This window comes from Cebidichthys violaceus, unplaced genomic scaffold (genome assembly GCF_023349555.1).
Source record: "Cebidichthys violaceus isolate CVI_PGR_0920_01 unplaced genomic scaffold, fCebVio1.0.p SCAF_14, whole genome shotgun sequence".
NCBI classification, from domain to species: domain Eukaryota; kingdom Metazoa; phylum Chordata; class Actinopteri; order Perciformes; family Stichaeidae; genus Cebidichthys; species Cebidichthys violaceus.
The window spans coordinates 9,417,035-9,435,865 of NW_027176307.1; the positions used below are offsets into that span (position 1 = coordinate 9,417,035).

Sequence of the window (18,831 nt, forward strand, 5' to 3'; positions counted from 1 at the left end):
TGTATGGGGTACAACTACAAGTTGGACCCCATTTTCTATGTTGTGGCAAAACCAATCAATTCTGGATCCACAGCTTTTGGGTGTGAAGTCGTGTCAAAGGCTCCCTCATTCTGGAGTTTGGAGGCTTCAGCAGCAGCTGTCGAGAGGAGTCTCCTGGTGACGGACCAGACTCCAACCCAAGTGTCCGTCACACGAGAGCCTAAAGGGGAAACACTCACGCTAGCATCCGCAAGTGGCAGATTTCAGAGTTAACCCGACTGCGCCATCACGTTTGGAAAAACTGATTTTAAAGTTTTATAATTGAAACCAAATCCACATGACGACTTCACTTTCCTCTGAGCTCATACGAGTCCGATACGTGAGCACGTATAGCACGCAACAAACTGGTGTTTTACCAGGAAAGCTCTTCTGGATCACGGGAAGTAAATTCACTCAAGTGGTCTTTTTTTATGAAATTTCTTTTGAATGACAAGTTGTGTTTATTGTTTAATTTGTCACATTCGTGATGATTTGACAGATTAGTTAGTCATTCAACACAGCTTTTCTCCATAGAAGCAAGTCATTCTGGAGTGTCAGGAGTCATTGTTGGGACAAAAGGAACAGATGCTTCTTTAGTCCCTCTACATTAACAACAGGAGTGTATTATTATCTGAATCTCAATCACTGTTGTGCTCTTCAAGTTTTATTGTTTCGTAATAAATCTTTAAATTGAATAATCTTTCATTAAAGACATAGTTTGTTTTCAGTCACATATTAATAACGTCACTGTTGGACATATTTAATAATAATAACACAATTATATATACAGTATATATATAAAAGTAACAATTTGCAACGTTCAAAGTCATATAATGTGACATTTTACAACCGTATTATCTGCCCAGAATAATATGTTGTTGTTTTTTTGCTGTTACAGTCCGCTTAATGCACATTTTTTTGGAATGCCCTGCAGGACTGAATTATTATTTTTGTTATGATTCTTTCATGTTTTTCTTGTTAGGCAAATGGACTACAACTGCATTTGGTTGTGCGTAACATAATAAAGTAAATGATCCTTGACTGCTGGATGCAACACCAGGAGGTATATTAAATCACAACAATAACTATTTGCACTACAATATTATATTTTTTGTTTGACTGGAACCAATCAAAACCTACTCTCTTGAATACACTCATTTAGCGTGGGCCCTTTAAATGTGTGGAAGCAGCTGAGGGAGACAACTTGTTGCTGAAGCACAAGGTTAGCCTGATCTCTGCTGGACAAACTTGGTGATAACAACTTACAGCGCTGCACAAAACCAATTGTTTTGCCTCTTCATGTTGGGAAAACAGTGGCCGTCTTTGTCTGGATCTACAATTACCACGATATTTATGTATTATTTTGAGCTATTTTACTTCCATAACACGTCTTCTTTCAGACTGATGGAAAGACAACTTATATTTTACTTTGTTGTCTATGTGCGTCTGTAGATTTCTCCTACATTTACCACAAGTTACCATTAGATGATGCATCATTTGCAGATAATGCATCATTTGCATGTTTAAATATAACTTGTAATAGAACAAAACAATCATCTTAATGTAGGTAATTAACTGGGGTTGATATATTAGTTATTTGTTTTACCCTATTCACCTGTAGTGTCTTCAAAATGTATGTTGTTTTACAAACCTATAGAGGGGTTTGTTCATATATCATTTATAGCTTGATATATGAAACATTGTATTACAAAAAACATGGTGAAAATTGATCTTTTTATGGCTGTTGACAATATTTTCGTATTTATGGAGATACAAAGAAATATCCAAACTTCCCACTCTAATATGTCAACAAAATAAATACAAGAACTTTTATCCTGGCTTTGTCCAATGTTCTGATTTCTTTTCTGCAAATGTATGCAAATTAGCACATAGAAGAGAATGCCTAATTTGCATATTCAAACTGAAACCTCTACTAGTGAAATAGACAGGGAATCCTTTAGGATGTACATTATAATGAACATCTATCAGGAGAGGGGCCTCACTAAAATCTGCCAAAGACTGAAGTCTTGGCAAAAAAAGAAAATCAGGGTTGTTGAATAGATCAAGTTACTTTGACTCTGCTGCCACCTCCTGGTTTAATAGTAGCACACATTCAACAATGGCTTCCAATTGAAAAAAAGGAGTCACACAAATCAGTCCAACTCATTTCATCACTTCAGAAAGAGTCATAGCTATGCAACAAGAGGCAGCTCAACACCTGTAATCCTGTTTAGATTCAAGAGTTAAATGAGCTCTTTAAACACGGCTGCAGCTGAATGGGGGAAAAAAAAAACACTTCCAGTGTCTCTGGAGAGAAAGGAAGAGGCTGGTAGATTAAATATGTATTTCTGTCACTTTCTGAACTCTGACAGGCCTCAGAGGTTCTCTAGGTTCACCATCGTTTTACCTTCTGTGAGTTTAAATAATAAAAACAAAAGCCACCTTATTTATTTATAATTGTTTATTTGGAAAACAAGCTCAAATATGAAAAAGATTAACAGACAAACAATTTACAAATGTATATCTATCCATCCATCCATCCATCCATCCATCCATCCATCATCCATCCATCCATCCATCCATCCATCTATCCATCTATCCATCCGTCCATCATACATCCATTCATCCATCCATCATCCATCCATCCATCATCCATCCATCATCCATCTATCCATCCATCCATCTATCTATCTCCCATCCATCCATCCATCTCCCATCCATCCATCCATCCATCCATCCATCCATCCATCATCCATCCATCCATCCATCCATCCATCCATCCATCCATCCATCTATCCATCCATCCATCATACATCTATTCATCCATCATCCATCCATCCATCATCCATCCATCTATCCATCTATTCATCTATCTCCCATCCATCCATCCATCCATCTATCTATCTCCCATCCATCCATCCATTCATCCATCCATCCATCCAGCCATCCATCCATCCATCCATCCATCCATCTATCCATCCGTCCATCATACATCTATTCATCCATCATCCATCCATCCATCATCCATCCATCCATCCATCTATCCATCTATCCATCTATCTATCTATCTCCCATCCATCCATCCATCCATCTATCTATCTATCTCCCATCCATCCATCCATCCATTCATCCATCCATCCATCCATCCATCCATCCATCCATCCATCCTTTTATCCAGCCAGCCATCTTTGTATCCATATGAATTTATAGACATACAGTACCATATGATACAATTGCAGTTTCAATTTGCTAGATTACACAGTGAAGCCAAGTTACATTGAGCAACAGACAGGTCTGGAGGGATTTATAGTTAATATGTTTTGCTGCAGCAATAATACATACACATAAACGTCTTTTCATTCATTGTAGCAGTGCCTGCTCCTTGCATTTCCATGTGATTTTGTTGTTTGTTTGTTCAGACAGTCACAGGGTAGCTAAGTGCACATACATTTTACATTAACAGTACCGAACATGTAGGACCCTGAAGAACAGCCAAGAACGGGCATACTAATAATTACTTATTTATTTTTTATTTGTTTAACAAATCATAAGTTAATTATGTTGTCAACATAATTAACACAAAAAAGGCAATGAGCTTTGTTACTTTTGTTACCATTAACATTTAAAAAAATAATAATAATTGCAAACGTGGACTTTCTCAGCCTCTGTAAATTTGTCTTTAACACCTTATTTTGAAAAACAGACGTAGTTCCACGTGTATCCTTCCGCTGACTTCACCAAGTCGGGTCGTTTGAATGCATTTCACCATCGACTGATTGGACACAGATATTTCAAGTAACAAGAGAAACCTTTTGTTTTCTAGCGATATAGGGTTCATTATTGTGGGACTATTAAAGGATTATCATATCTCTTATCTCGTTGTTACCTCAAGATCACAATGTGTGTGTTGTGGTGGATGGGTCAAACAAACACAAGACTTTCATCATGGAGACTGTTCGTGTAGTGCAAAACTAAAGTAAACGTTGCTATTTTGTCATGTCAGTCGTGACTCCTTTGTTACTCCTTAATAAGAGTTAATAAGCTTAATAAGCTACTCTCAGGACTTGTTTGTCACTTGAAATAAGGACATGATCAACCTAAAATAAAAAAGCATTGCAAACATTGCCGCTCTGGGTCTCCGTACAGCTGAGCCATTTAAGGAATCCTACAGCTCATATGTCTTTGGAGGTAATTTGTTACTAATTATGTAAAAAATAGGGATTACTGCTCTGCTACTTAGACCCAAATAAATAACCAGTTGCTATTGTGTTATGTCTGCAGTCATTTGGAATTAATAATTGTCTCTCCCTACAATTAAAGATGAACAACAGAGAGCTGTTTAGCAGACTTCAAGACAATGATTTTAGAATTGCAGACAAATAACATTACGCATTACCAAACAATAAAGTTTCCACTATATGATAAATAAATAATGAATGAACATCTCTGCAATAGAGGGAATTCACATTTTCTTTACAATTATCACTGAACTACAAAGTTGTTCTTGGAAATGTTATGGATTTGTAAATTGACGTCCTCAAACGTGTTGAATTTCACATCTGTCTCTACACTAATTTCACTTTTTTTTCATGTTCAAGTGACATGCCGTGGGTCAGCTTAGCAATTACAGTAACTGGAAGAAATTAAATAGAAGATTGAACACTGTCTCTGATTTCCCCAGACGTAGTATCTATTTAGTTCTTTACAGAAAAACAAAAAAAATAGTGTACTTGATGCCAACTTGATAACAAAATTCTTCTCATCCACTCTCATCCGCTCCACTTGTCATGCCATCTTTAACGATCTAAGCGTGTAACCCTTGTGTTGTCTTAGGGGTGACCGCCACTATGTTTAACAGCATAGGAAACCCCCTTAATGATATTTTTTTCAACTTGAAATTCAATGACTTTTCCTAGAATGACCCCAACATGAGAAAAAGTTAAACATTGCCTTTGTTCATATTTCCATAATAGCTGTACACCAACAGGGTACAAATCTTGTCTTAGGGGTCATTTTCATACTACAGAAACCATAAAAACACACCACGCACACACACACACACACACACACACACACACACACACACACACACACACACACACACACACACACACACACACACAATAAATTGAGATTACGTGCTACTGATTGAACTCAGGGAAAACAAAAACTTTCTCGCTAATGTGCAGCATCTCCGCACAACATGTCATAAGGATGACCTCAGGGCCCACAAGACATGCAGTTGCCCAGGATATCGTCTCCACACTCAGCATGTTCATCACACCAGCCATAGATTGACCTGCGTGCCTACATCAGGCTGCTAATCTTAGCAGGTGTGTATAGGTCTCGAGGCAAGGCTGCATTTGTGATGCAGTGAGTGGAAGGGTGATTGTCCGTGCAACAATGCCACTGAAAGTCTGTCATACTTTCTCAAGGACGATAATAATAATCATGAGTCAAGACCTGCAAGGCGTGTGACAGACAAACTTGCGGCCATAAGAGAGGTCTGGGAGAAGTGGATTCCACTGATTAAACACAGTCGTTCTGCACTGTGAAGAGGAAACACCTAGATATTCACAACGTTTGTGATGAATGACAGGTTGTTTCTTCATGCAAAATAGATTTGGGGTTTAAAATGCAATCACGCTGCTTTATTTTAGGGGTTTAGTGAAGGCGGGTCATTTTTGACCCTGAGGGCAACTAGTGTATACAGAAAGTTAAGACAACACAATCAATGTTAATCGAGACATTCTAAAGGCATGCTTCTGGTGAATAAATGCAGACCCGTGGACAACAAATGGGCAGCCATGACAGAAATCCCAGATGTAAATGAGGACTGTTGTGGTCCCCATAAACCACTTGGACTTCCACTGCATGGCATTCACACTGGCCAACAATGAACCATGTTCTGTGTATGTATGTGTGTGTGTGTGTGTGTGTGTTTGTGTGTGGTACTCGCGCGGTCAAACACGTTTGCTTCAAAGTTGTGTTTACGCTGCTTTGTGAAACTGTTGACACTTTGCTTAAATGGATCCTGGCAGGGTGAATTTGCCCTCAACTACTTCCTTTTTTCACAGTTCATTCTCTGGTGTCGGCGAGAGATAAGCTGGGTAATTTGTAGCGGGGGCCCCCATGCCTTTACCGCGCAGCAATGACTTGCTTTTTTTCTGGCAATCCAGGGATGTCAAAAAAAATATTTTTTAGGATTCTTCAGACAGGCTCAGGTTTCTTTTATGAGCAGTTTTACCTCTTTGCTTCTTTCCCAGCAATCAGTAGTTTGGGACGTGGTGTGAATGTTTAGAATAGCATGCTGAGGATACCATGGTGCCCGATAATGCCGGGCCCTCTATGACCATGCCAGAAGTCATTGGAGAAATTCTGCATCAGGATCACCCCCCCCCCCACACTGTCATATGGAGCCACTGAGATATTGAGTAACTGACTGGAATAGCAGCTTTGATTCTCACCCAGACCAACAAACCTCACTACAATGTTTGAACATGAACTCTGTCTTCTGATTCTTGTTCAAATATATATATATTTAAATTAACTGACTTGAATCGTGTTTTACATTCTCCTTAAGCAACTATCAGTATCGGTCCATATGAGTGGTAACGGTATTATTTGTAACTTGCTTTCACGGCTGAGTTGGTTTCCCATCCCCGTCAAATCCTGAAACCCTGATGGGTTGTGGTCCAGTATATAGAAAAAATACACACACACACACACACACACACGTCACAATAGCTGGCAATAGCTCGAGTGAGTGACTAAAGTTTCTCTCGCGCTTACACGTACAGTAGTTACTGTACTTGCTGAGTGGGCCAATAATTCAAGGAGGGGGGTAAACCAACATTCCATTAAACATTCCTCTCGCGGGGACTCTGTCCGAGGCGGAAACATCGCGAAGTTTCCTGCTATTTTGTATTTTGGTGGCAGCAGCCAGCAGCAGCAGCAGCAACCCGTGGAGACAAGTCCAAGAAAGGTGGAGACTCCTTGGTTAACTTCCTGCACAATAATCTTGAAGCACCACCAAGAGAGGAGAACCGGGGTCGCTGCTGCTGCCGCCGCCGTCGCTGGGGCTTGGACGAATGGATATACGGCTCGGTTTACTTCTGTTTCTGTCTTTTCGGCTGTTGTGAATCGGCAAAAGAAAAGCCCACTTTGCGGTTGATTACATCTACCTGGCTAGTAGCTAGCTAGCAGCGAGGCTGCTGCTGCTGGATAAGAGACTCCCAGCGTTTGATAGCGAGGCGGTGCGAAGGACGGGAATGGGTGAGTTTTTCCATGATGTGGCGCTTGCGTTTTAATATGTTCACCGCCGCCTTCTTTTCGACTCGACGCACGAAGCGAGTCGAACACACGCAAGGCGTTAAAACCGAATGCCGGTGACATTAAATCGCGCTGTCGTTTTTTTGCCAGCAGGGTAGTTAAAAGTTAGCAAGCCAGTTAGCTAGCTGCTTAGCCTAGCCAGCTAGCTGTCCGCTTAACAGGATAACGCCACCTCCATCCTCGAATGCACGTCTAGCTAATGTGGAGCCGCCTCGAAGCTGATGTCAACATGACACCACTTTATGCCCTACACGCTGCCGTGACGTTAGTTGTTCTAAATTTACAGTTTGTTCTCGTCTGGCTGGGCAAAGTTAGGACTCCTTGCGGTTAAAGTGTTGGAAGAACTCAACATATAGGAAACTTAAAGGCATTAAGTTAGCTTCTTCTCATATGTTAGCTCCCCCTTTTGACGTTTGGAATAGGTACACGTTACTGTGCACACTGTGTGTCGTGACTTACATTCTATCCAGTGACGGACTTACTGTAAATTCCCACTACTCAAATGCGTGTGTGTGTGCGCGCGCGTGTGTGTGTGTGTTGTCTCCACGTAACACAGGACCAGGGGTCGGGTTGTCAGGTGTGGACCCAGGACCCCCATCCTTTAACCATTACAGCAGCTTGTTAGGTCTTTTATCAATCGCTTTGGCTCTTTTTTTAATGAAGCCGTTTTAAACATTTTCTGTTCTGTAAGCGCAATCACTGTTTCATGGGACATCACAACTCTTTTGCATGCAGGCAACAAAAGTAGTAACTCATCCAAAACATTTTCATTCAAGCTTTAAACCCTATTGGTCAATGCCACTGAAATATAAAGTGCTCCCTGAGAGCCGTGCTGGTCAATATGTTTGGATGTTTTTTGTGTTTTTCCCCATAGCAGTCAAGCCTGGAAATGTTTCCCATATACAAATCTCTGTTTTTGTTTTACTCATTTGTTGACACTGACTACTTACTGTACTATACACGTTTGTCCAGCTGAGTGCTATTGGTATCGCACTGCGCTTTTTAGATTCTGATTTCAACAGTGCATACAATACATTTATTTGTGTGGCAATACATCTACTGTACCAGAAAATTCACCTGTTATCTGTCATTTAAAGTTATATACAGTGAGTACAATATTTGCCACAAAATGACATCCATGCAAAAAACAACAACAACAACCCTTGCAACAATGAAAAAACCTGTTAATTCAGTAAAAAAAACAAACTGTACCTCCTCACTATACGTTAACACCATCATAGATATCGATGGGATATACTCATGTGTTTGACAGATTGTGATGACCGAGTGGTTTGTTCTGCGAGTGTTGGCTCAAAGGATGAAAGAAGGTTAAGAAGTTGTAAAGTGATGCACCAGGAGTGGATGGTGCTCGTCGTCTAGTGGTCGGTGTGATTGAATGTAGAGGAATTCATCTGATCTGTGAACTGCCTGCATTTGTACTGTATTACGAAACCCGCCCACTGCGTCTCGCTAGATGCGCCTGTGGTTTGTGAGGTAGTGAGCGGTAGGACTATGTTGTAGAACAGGTTATGAGCCCGGCCTTGCTTAGCCCTCAGATGTGGTGCTTTTCACACTTCCACACAAGATGGCTCTGCGTGAACTCTGTTGCTTACACTGAGTAGTAAACACCGCAGTGATCCACCGCTGTCAGGATGTAGCAGACACGTGAAGCTAACGCTGCATTTAATTAGTAACGAGAGTAACAAAAACACTGCAGGAGGAAAGCAGACAAAGAATGTGATCCCACAAATAGTTCAGATCTCTCTCTCTCTTGGATTCATTAGAATATCTGATCACTACGTATCAGAATCCAGCAAAACAGGCTTCTTAACTCGTGTCCATTTATAGAACACTACGTTCACATGTAATGCGTTGTCCTCCTCTTTGGTATGCCTTCCCTCGGGCGGCTCATCTCCAAGGATATCTTAGCTGTGTTTGAACATGTCCGAGCTCTGTGTGTGTGTGTGTGTGTGTGTGTGTGTGTGTGTGTGTGTGTGTGTGTGTGTGTGTGTGTGTGTGTGTGTGTGTGTGTGTGTGTGTGTGTGTGTGTGTGAGAGAGAGCCCCTCACATTCTGTGTTAGTGTTCTCTGAACCTAGCTCAAGCCGCATGCCTCCTGCTACTAGTGGATCGACTAAAATCCACCAGTGCAGATACCTTGACTGTGGCGGCCCGCGATAGTCAGTTTTGTGCCACCAAAGTTTCATATGAACCAAAACTATTTTTGCCCTTTGGTATGGCTAGCCCTCGCCGGGCGCATGTCCTGTTCTGCAGCGGATTCTCGATGTCATAGTCATTTTGACGGAAAGGGTTGTCAGAATTCTGCCATAACCTCGTCACTTTAACATTTTTATTCGAATGAAACAGGCTAAATATGTATTGAAAGGCGGACTCTGTGATTCTAATCTAATGCACTTTTTTTGGTCAAATCCAGTGAACATCTGGTCACGGTCCGCTAGCTGTCCGTTCAGTGTGAGCAATGACAAAAGATCTGGTGTTCAGGTTTAGTTTGTATTTTGGAAATTGTTATATTTCCCGATCCTGCAAGCACTCGTTTCTCAGTCGCTCCAAAGGCCTGCAGTCCGTCGTCATTTAAAACGTTCTGTAAGTGACGTCTGCACCCAAACGTTAAAAAGAGCCGATAACGTCTGAGCTCATCATTACCCCGGTCTTCAGTGATTTAGCACCAGTTCCCGTTTAATCTCAGGTTCCGGTACCCATCCCTACTTGTTACATTCCACCACTGCTAGAGCACAAACTTCCTCATAGATCTAGCCTCTAGCTTTGGACTCAAAGTGTACCAGATTACCGCATTTCACTTTAAAATGATTCCGGGGGAAGCGTGCCTTCGGACTTCAGTCCACCCACCACAGTCTTGCAAAATCCGTGTCATAAACGGATCCAAACATTTTAATTGAGTTTTGTCTGGTCTTCTTCCCTCCAGCCAGCAGCTGTTCTTCAACCAAGTGTTGTATTTTTTTGGGCCATTTTCCCACCTTTTTAGTTGTTTTTTTTTTAGCAGGGATGACATGCAACAAATGTCCCCCTGCAAGACCAGAACAACTTCTTAATCCCACCAACACGCCCCAGTTACTCTAGTCAACCTCACTGCAGGATCCCGGAGCACCACTGAAACAAAGACTGGACTTATGCCAGAATGTCTGATTGAATATTAACCTCACTGGCCTCAACCAATATTTACCAGCGAGTGGTTTCTGTTGATTTCCCACCGAGGTTTCTATTCAACCAATGAAGGTCAGTTAACTTGGTCTGGTTGATCCAGTGCTCAAAGATGCAATGCGTCACATTATCAACAGAACGTGAAGAGGTTCCAGTGTTGACGTTTCGTCAAAGACCTATATGTATTTTGTGGCCTACTATCATTTTTAAATCGCAGGAGGCGCAATATTTGTCAAAGGCAAAATGTGCGTTAACATACTGTTTAATTCAAATTCAATGAAAATGAGAATAATGAAAAGTTATTGTATCACATAACAATTTCAATATTATAACAACGGAAAATTAGATGTTTTTTCAAAATCGGCCAGCTTTAGTTAAGACGTATTTATCGTTATGTAAGTTTGGATGTATTCACGAGAGAAAACAACGCTCAGCTGTTCTTAAACTGAATCCTACACAATCTTTTGTCCCGTCTCATCGGAACCAATACCTGCTTCAGGTACAAACTGTGTAGCCGGACACTTCAGTGGCTCCACAATGAGTGGGTACGTCAGGCAGATGTTAGCATCGTAACACCTGCCTCCTTTTCACTTGAACTTTTACCAAATGTCAGAACCCAAATGTGTTCCGTTCATTGTAATGTAAGTAAGGAGAAAGCACCAAACCCTCATATTTGAGACGCCACTGAACTCTTCAACGTTCAGCAGCTTTTGCTTGGAAAAAATGACGTAGTTTATGACGATTGAATCATTTCCTAATTTACTCATCTGTCCGTTGCTTCTTGAGTAATCGTTTGAGGTCAGTGGTCTTTTCACCTTCCTCTCAATAAAAGTCAAAAGATAGTGTGTGTGTCTTTGTGTGTGTGTGTGTGTGTGTGTGTGTGTGTGTGTGTGTGTGTGTGTGTGTGTGTGTGTGTGTGTGTGTGTGTGTGTGTGTCAGGGCGTTTGTAGAATGCACACATGTTGAGTTATTCTCCTCACACTCTGTGCCGAGGGTAAACGCTGGTGAACTGGAGGGTTGTCTTGTCATTGACAGTAAGCGGCTCACTCGCTGACGCTCTGCCCTCCGTATCGGCTCCCTCTCAGATCGCGGGGGAAGGAATGCGGTTATGAGTTTCCTCCTCGCTGATTGTGTGAGCGAGTAAGTGAGAGAAGAGAAGCACAGAGAGCGCACAGATCTTTTTTGACTTGGCAGTCGGCTTGCCTGCGTGGCCTCGGGTATTCCCCCTCTCCCCCCCCCCGTTACATCCCCCTGTCTGTCACTGGCTTTACATAAGAGCCATGTTGTTACAAACTCCTTACCTGGAAGCGGCGTGTGAGGAAAGGAAAACAGTAACCTGGAAGTCCCGTTCCTTCTCCGGCACACTGATGGGGAGCGACGTCCAAAATGCGGCGTGCGCTCTCAGTTAAGTACACTCGAGAGTGGAGATGACGCATAGAACATGATGAAGTATGCATCAAGAAGTCTTGGAAATATGTCTAGTGAAGACTGAGATTCTCACTCTGTTAGTTTAACCCTTCGGCCACTGGGCGAGAGGCGGGGGGGAGAGAGATCTGATAAGAAGAAGACGGTTTAAAACAAGAGCTGGCATGACGGAGGTATGCTGAGGAGACATTCTCTGTGAAGAGAATACACTAAGAAACTTCACTTTGACTGACCGCATTAAACCCATTCTAGACAGACAATGGTGTGCTGAGAGAACGAGTCCTGAAACCTGGAAATGAGTCGGCATTTTAGCACATCCGGTTCCGTCCTTTAGAAGTCCCTGTGTTGTTGTTTTTTAATGGGTTTTTGTTTAGGTGCCTGAAATAAGGTCGGTGGTTAACGCTAGCTAAACATATGTTAATGTTTTGCTCTACGACAGTAAATGCCCATCCTGTGAATTTTGAAACTTTGACATGTCTTAAAAAAGGCGCTTGCTAACAAGTGGCTATATGACTGTATTAATAGCATCGATAGAAAGCTTTCCTTGAGCCATTCATTCATTTGTCAGCTTCTCTCGCATACTGCAGAGGAAACGGTGCATTCAAGGACACAAAGAGAGGGAGTTTCAGCCCAAAGAGCAGTGGAATTACTCCTTTTTAGCTTTTGATCACCCCCCCAGCTTCTGGCTGTAAAAGCTCCAATGAGACAGTGTATTCCTGACGTACCATACTTCTTCCATTACATAAGCATTCTCAATGCCTGATAACCAATGATCATATATATTATCTGACAAAGCATATTACTGAGGTCTTCTGCTAAATTGGTCGTCATTTTTCACTCAGTCGGACTCGTGATTCGATGAATCAGCAGTTGCGAAATTGTATGAAGAGCGTCGTTAATGCAGATGAGCATCATCATTATCTTTTTGTCGTTATTTGACGTGAATGCGTCATGGATGTTTGGCGTGCACACGGCGCAAAAAGACAATTCTTTGGTTTTAAGCCAAACCAGAACATAAACAAGTCGGGACTAAAGGAAACGCCACAAAATAGAAAATATTTCTAAGATGTCGGTGAACTCCCAAGGACACCCAGCACCTCCTGCTATCTCGTCTCGCTCTCGCGCCGGCTTCTGACTCTCGCTCTGCTCCCATCATCTGCTCGACAGCACACCATTTAGTGGATGCACTTTTGACCACTGCTCTCAGCTTTTTGACCTATTTCTGCATTTGTGTTGGAACAAAGAACAAATCTTGCAGCGTGTTTGTGGCTGCTGCTGGGGCCCCATGATGTTGTTTTGGATCTTATGTTGTTTAATAATGTGTTCAGGAATCGACTGGAATCAAAGAAGAACGCGATATAAATCAACGTCACATCAGTGACTCTTTCAGAGTGCTCATCATGTGCGACCCCAGGAATGGGAGGAGAGCTTCACATTGTACCGTTTGTACAGTCTGACATGAATGACGAGCAGACCCGCTGACCCACATCCACCTGATGCATTAACAAGGTTGCCAGGGAGACACGTGTGCAAGCCAGTTAGCTTCCTGCTCTACCAAAGAAAGCTGTTGGCTTTAAACGCATTAAAGCCTGTAAACATGTTCTAGCAGAAACTCAAATGTGTGAAACTCAAAGTGAGCATGTGTCCCCTTTAACATCTTATGTGCATTCAAAAACGCATGCAATGTATTTACTTTGGCTGGTAAAGCTAAATATTTAGCCAGTATGAACATTGTAGCTGTTCCTGGGCCAGTGGCCAGCACCGAATGAACAAAGTAACATCAGTGAAAACCCTCAGAGTAAAACCTGATTGAAGGCCCGCATGGCCCTTTTATTCCTCATGAAAAGTCTCAGTTGTACCTCCTAATTCAATCAAACTATTTGTGCCAAACCCCCCCCCCCCCAACACACACACACACACACACACACACACACACACACACACACACAGTTTGCTGGCTGCGTTTAATGTACTTCTAAAGGCATTTCCTTCGAGGAACAAACCAAGAAGACTTTGTCCACAGCCCCACTGCTGGTGTTTCACAGGCCCACACCCGTCACTCACTGCTCTCATTCAGCAGGAGCAGCCAGGAGGCTGTGAGAGAAATGCCTGAGCACCAGACCATCAGACTTCATCTGTGTGTGTTGCTTGTCCTCACATAAATAAAAAGAGGAGACATTTTGCGATCACTGCAGGTTGTGGGTGGAGGTAAACGAGCCACGAGTAGTGTGGTGGCCTCTCACTTATACATTAGAACTGTAATGTATGTTAAGGATTTCACTTATTAAGTGATTTTGTCAAGAAGTCTGTTCATAAGATCCTGCAGAACCTGCTGCATATTGAAAATATGGGCAAGCTCAATCTAATGCCATTATACATAATGGTTATAATGTACAAATGTTAAAGGTTTGAAATTAAGAGCATTCATATACAATGTACATATAATCTCTATTGTGCCCCACTTGCTAGCTAATTGAATCTAGCACCTTTTAAGCTTTTCAATGAAGTTTTAATCTAGTTTTGGACAAAAAGCATCTTGTCAGTGTTTTTATTTTTTCATAAGCAACGTAGTAGTACCTTCATATGTCAATGGCTGTGCCCATACACCTGATTGGAATGCTGATAGGGCAGTTTTTGCTCCTTTACAATATAGTACAAATGAGAACAAAAACAAATCTTGAAACAGCTTCATCATTTTGTGTTGCTCTTTCCTCCACTGGAGAACACAAACGCTATATTATCAGCGTCTTACACAATGTATAAGCAAGTGTACAGCAGTGTGTTTAGAGGAGACTTGAGTGACGCAGAGTGGACCGGCCCGGCGCTCCTCAGACAGGGTGTGTTTGTGCGGTTGCAGAGAGTCCCTCTGCTCCACATCCAGTCGTCATCAGCTCAGCGGAGCGTGACTCCTGTCCGTCAGCGTCGCCTCTTGTTCTGTTTACTACGGCGGACCGTTTATCTCTTCCTGTGGTTCCACGGACAGATGGGCCCAAATTACTATCCGGGGGGGGGGGGGGGCTCGGCCCAGTCGTTTATTTGTGTACGTCTCAACTTGTGCTGTGTGATTCATGTGTCTAGACAGTGCGCTGCTTAGGGCTGACTGCTTCGTAAGCTCGGCCTTGCTCACAGAACCTGCTGGACAGAATCTGGACCCATTACTGACGGAGTGTTTGTCTTTTTGTATGTGGCTTTACGAGCGCAGCAGCATGCTACTTCACTAGTCCACAGGGTTCAAGGACCTTTATTGTCATTATGCAACATGGGGATGCACAACCAAATTCAGTTGTAGTCCATTTGTGACTCAAGACATGAAAAACAGAACATTCCTGTAGAGCATTTTTAGAATTTGCATCATAAGCAACAACAATTCTCTGGACAGACAACATGGCCGACATCTTCACACTAAACATACAACATGAGGAAAACATTGACCATCAACTGTGACTGTGTTTGAGCACCAAGCATCATGACTTAAACACAGAGTCCTCCTCTTCTGGTCCACCAGAGTCCTGCTCTCTGTCCTGCTGTCCACCCATCAAGTGCAGCTTGATCCTAGACCACTATGGATCCAGGTCTCTGTGAAGATGCGGGCTCAACAGTCACCGACCTCCTGCTGCTTTCACCCATCTTATTTTCCTGTGACTGAACGTCAGACAGCCAGCAGCATGCTGGGTAGTGGAGTAGCCTCAGGTCCTAGCGGGGTGAGCTTATCTTCCGGCTCTCCTCCCATGGCCAGTTTGGTGGCATTTGGTCCGGTTGGTCGTCATGATGTTACCAAGAGGGAGCAAGTAGAGGATGAACAGAAGAGGACCAAGCACCAAACCCTGGGGGACGCCTTGAGACAGAGGAGCAGTGGAGGAGGTGCGGTTGTTGATGCTGATGAACTGTTGTCTGTTTGTGAGATATGATTTAATCCAGGAGAGAGCAGTTCCGGTGATGTTGAGGGATGATTCGAGGCGGGAGAGAAGGATGTAGTGGTTGATGGTGTCAAAAGCTGCAGTGAGGTCGAGGAGGATGAGAATGTTGAGGTGACCAGAGTCTGAGTAGAGGAGGAGGTCATTGGTGACTTTGAGGAGGGCTGTTTCAGTGCTGTGCTGTTAACGGAAACCAGATTGAAACGGCTCAAACAGCTCGGTGTAATGATGTGACGCCAAAGGGACATTATGTAGGAAGAATCTGTGATTGGTATCTGCCCCCCCCCCCCCCCCCCCCCCCCCCCCGCTGCTCTTATCCTCTTTTGGCATTTGATGTAGTGGAGAAAGCTGCTCTGAGATCATTGGTCGGGGCCTATTTCCCCATTGGATGTCAGCCCGGGCTGCTGTAGCGTAGAGGCCAACGTCGGTGAAGTCAGAGGGGAGAGCCGACGGAGGAACGGCCAAGTTCAACAGCAGTTAATCTTGTGCTGCTGGACCAATGTAGCTGTGGTGCGGAATGACTCTGCCCAGGTGTGCCATTTTGTGCGTGTGTGTGTGTGTGTGTGTGTGTGTGCGCGTGCACCCTTCTCGTATTTGTTTTGGCTGTGCTCTGTGTGAAATCGGCTGTGCCAGTGGAGCGTCTCCGCCGTGAGTCATGTGTTTTTAAAGGGCCATACCGCAAGGTGAAATACCTGACTACCAGTTAGTCCTCTGCAGCCCTGCTGTTATTTTTAGAGGCTGCTCAACCTGCTGCTCTGGAAGCAGTCGGGAGGCCGGCCAGAAAGTCCCCCGCCTCCCTCTTTCACTCGCTGTTTGTGTGATCGCAAACGTATTCGAGCAGGTCGGAATATCACGCGCAGTGTGTTCACGGATACTCGAGTAGCTGTTTGCATGGATTACAAAGACCTCCGCCGGACTCGAGGATGAACTAATCAGAATCTGGTGGTCACTGTGACCTCACGTTCGTCCGGATATTTTTTTTCACTCGAGGTAAAACGGAATATAATTGGGTGGTCAACGGTCACTGTGACTTCACTAAACATGTTTTTGGCCACAGCTCAAGAACCTAATTATGTATGCTAATTATGACAATTCAGACAAATGTTTAATATTGTAACTATTGCAGGCTATTTTAATTACTGAACTGCCCTGGAGGTTTCTATACAAACCAGAATTACAAAAGTGGTTGCCACTATTATGTTTTATCGCTCTGGAATTAATACGAGTTAAGATGTCACTTTGATATTATAGTTAATAACTGTGTCTTATTGTTTCTCTTCTTTCTCTTCTCGCCCCCTCAAACCCTCTCTTTCCCAAAATTTCCTTTTCATGTCACTCTTACCCTTATGCTCTTCCTGCTCCCCCCCTCCCTCCGTGCCGGCTTCCTCTCTTTCTTCCACCATCCCCCCCCCCCCATCTATTTCCCCACCCTCACCCTGTCCCGAGCAGAGGTCGTGGTGGAGTACGATTACGAGGCGCTCCACGAGGACGAGCTGACCCTACGGCCGGGCGACGTCATCAAGAACGTGCGGTACATAGAGGAGGACGGCTGGATGGAGGGGGACCTCAACGGGAAAAGGGGCCTCTTCCCCGACAACTTTGTTAAGGTGAGAGGAAGAGGAAGGCTCTTTTTTGTGAGTCGATCACAATAGAGTCTTCACTAGAGCTGACCTCGCACCTCCTCTGAGGTTGCGAATGCTGTGTTTCCATCAGAGATCATCTCATTGAAGCTGCGAGGGCTATCGCATCTGTGTTGGAGATGTGGGAGCTGCTTTCTTAAAGGCACATCTGGATCTTTGTTGAATCCTGTAGACATTTCTTTTTTACAGGAAATTACAACAAAAAAGAGCATATGAGCAGGTGTTAAGGCGCACGGTATGGGGACAGCTCTATTTTTTCCGAGACGTTCCATCAAAAGCTGTTGACAGTGCTGTGCTTGTATCCGACTCTGTGTGCTTAGTCACTTCATCAAGTCCATTAAAAAGTGTGAGACAGCGATCCCACAGTAAAGAAAAAAGCCCTGAGTCGTGACTTTGCTAGACACCTCTAATAGTACTAATAATGCAGTTATTTCTTCATTAATGTACTCATCAGAAGCATTGAAGTGCTGCATGAACATCTGGAATCTGATTTCCCCACGTTGGTCCTGATGATGCAGGATGATAATCTCTAAAACTGTCCAATCAAACGAGTTAGCCGTCAGTCTCTATAACTTCATGTTTACTCCTCCTGGTTTTGTTTGTGAGAAGTCATTGTGATCAGGAACCAGAACTAAAATGCAGCACTGTATCATTTTGAACTACAGGTGTGAAAGCGGGCCTAGAGTTAGTGTATTTGTAGATACCTTCAAATTGACAATTGTCAGGCCGTTTGACCGATGGTTGTTGTGCTTGGATGAAGGACGTGCGCTGATTGACCGTAAAAAGAGGTTATAGTCCAGCCTTTATTGATATCACATTTGATGGACTATTTAAAAGCAGCACTTAATGGATCCATTAAGTCCCGATAACGCGGGACTGAAAGCATGAGTTGGCTCAGTGTGATGCTGGAATAGAGAGTCCTCTCTGTCCCTGCTGGAAGCTTTTTGCTTGTCAGGGTAAGGAGCATTTGGTTTCCGATTAACACAGAGCTGCGTTATTGTCGTCCATTCATCATGGTTAGAAGAAAAACAATCAGATTGTTATTGGCGATGAGGATTTTTGAATGAGGAACAAACATTTTACTCTTCAAATTAGAGCTGGACAATATAGTGAATTAATTCAAATTTTTCCAATGTGTGAATCAAGTTATTACAATCTGCAGAAAAAGGTAATTTTTTTTTTGCCAAAAAGTAACTTAAATGAAAACTGGTGAGACTCGACAGTCCTTTTTAAAGGAATACTTAATTTATCACTAAAACCTTACTGTTTAAAACGCTTGCACAACGTGAGTGTTCATGCTGAAGTAAATATTATGGTTTGTGAA

The 18,831-nt window shown here is 43.0% G+C and overlaps 1 protein-coding gene across 4 annotated transcripts in view; it reads left to right on the plus strand.

Annotated features, from left to right (window-relative positions):
* Nucleotides 1–6,941: 6,941 nt before the first annotated feature.
* Nucleotides 6,942–18,831, plus strand: part of cd2ap (CD2-associated protein) — a 54,322-nt gene continuing 42,432 nt past the window's right edge. For 2 of the 4 annotated variants that reach the window (XR_011102781.1, XM_068708744.1), the window contains exons 1-2: nt 6,943–7,293; nt 17,317–17,474. Coding sequence is in view for 3 of the 4 variants with exons in the window: in XM_068708744.1 (XP_068564845.1) it covers nt 7,290–7,293; nt 17,317–17,474 (162 nt within the window). In the remaining variant the exon portion in view is untranslated. Of the gene's footprint in view, nt 7,294–16,818; nt 16,858–17,316; nt 17,475–18,831 lie in introns of those variants that run through there. The other 2 variants (XM_068708745.1, XM_068708746.1) reach the window with 2 other exon arrangements.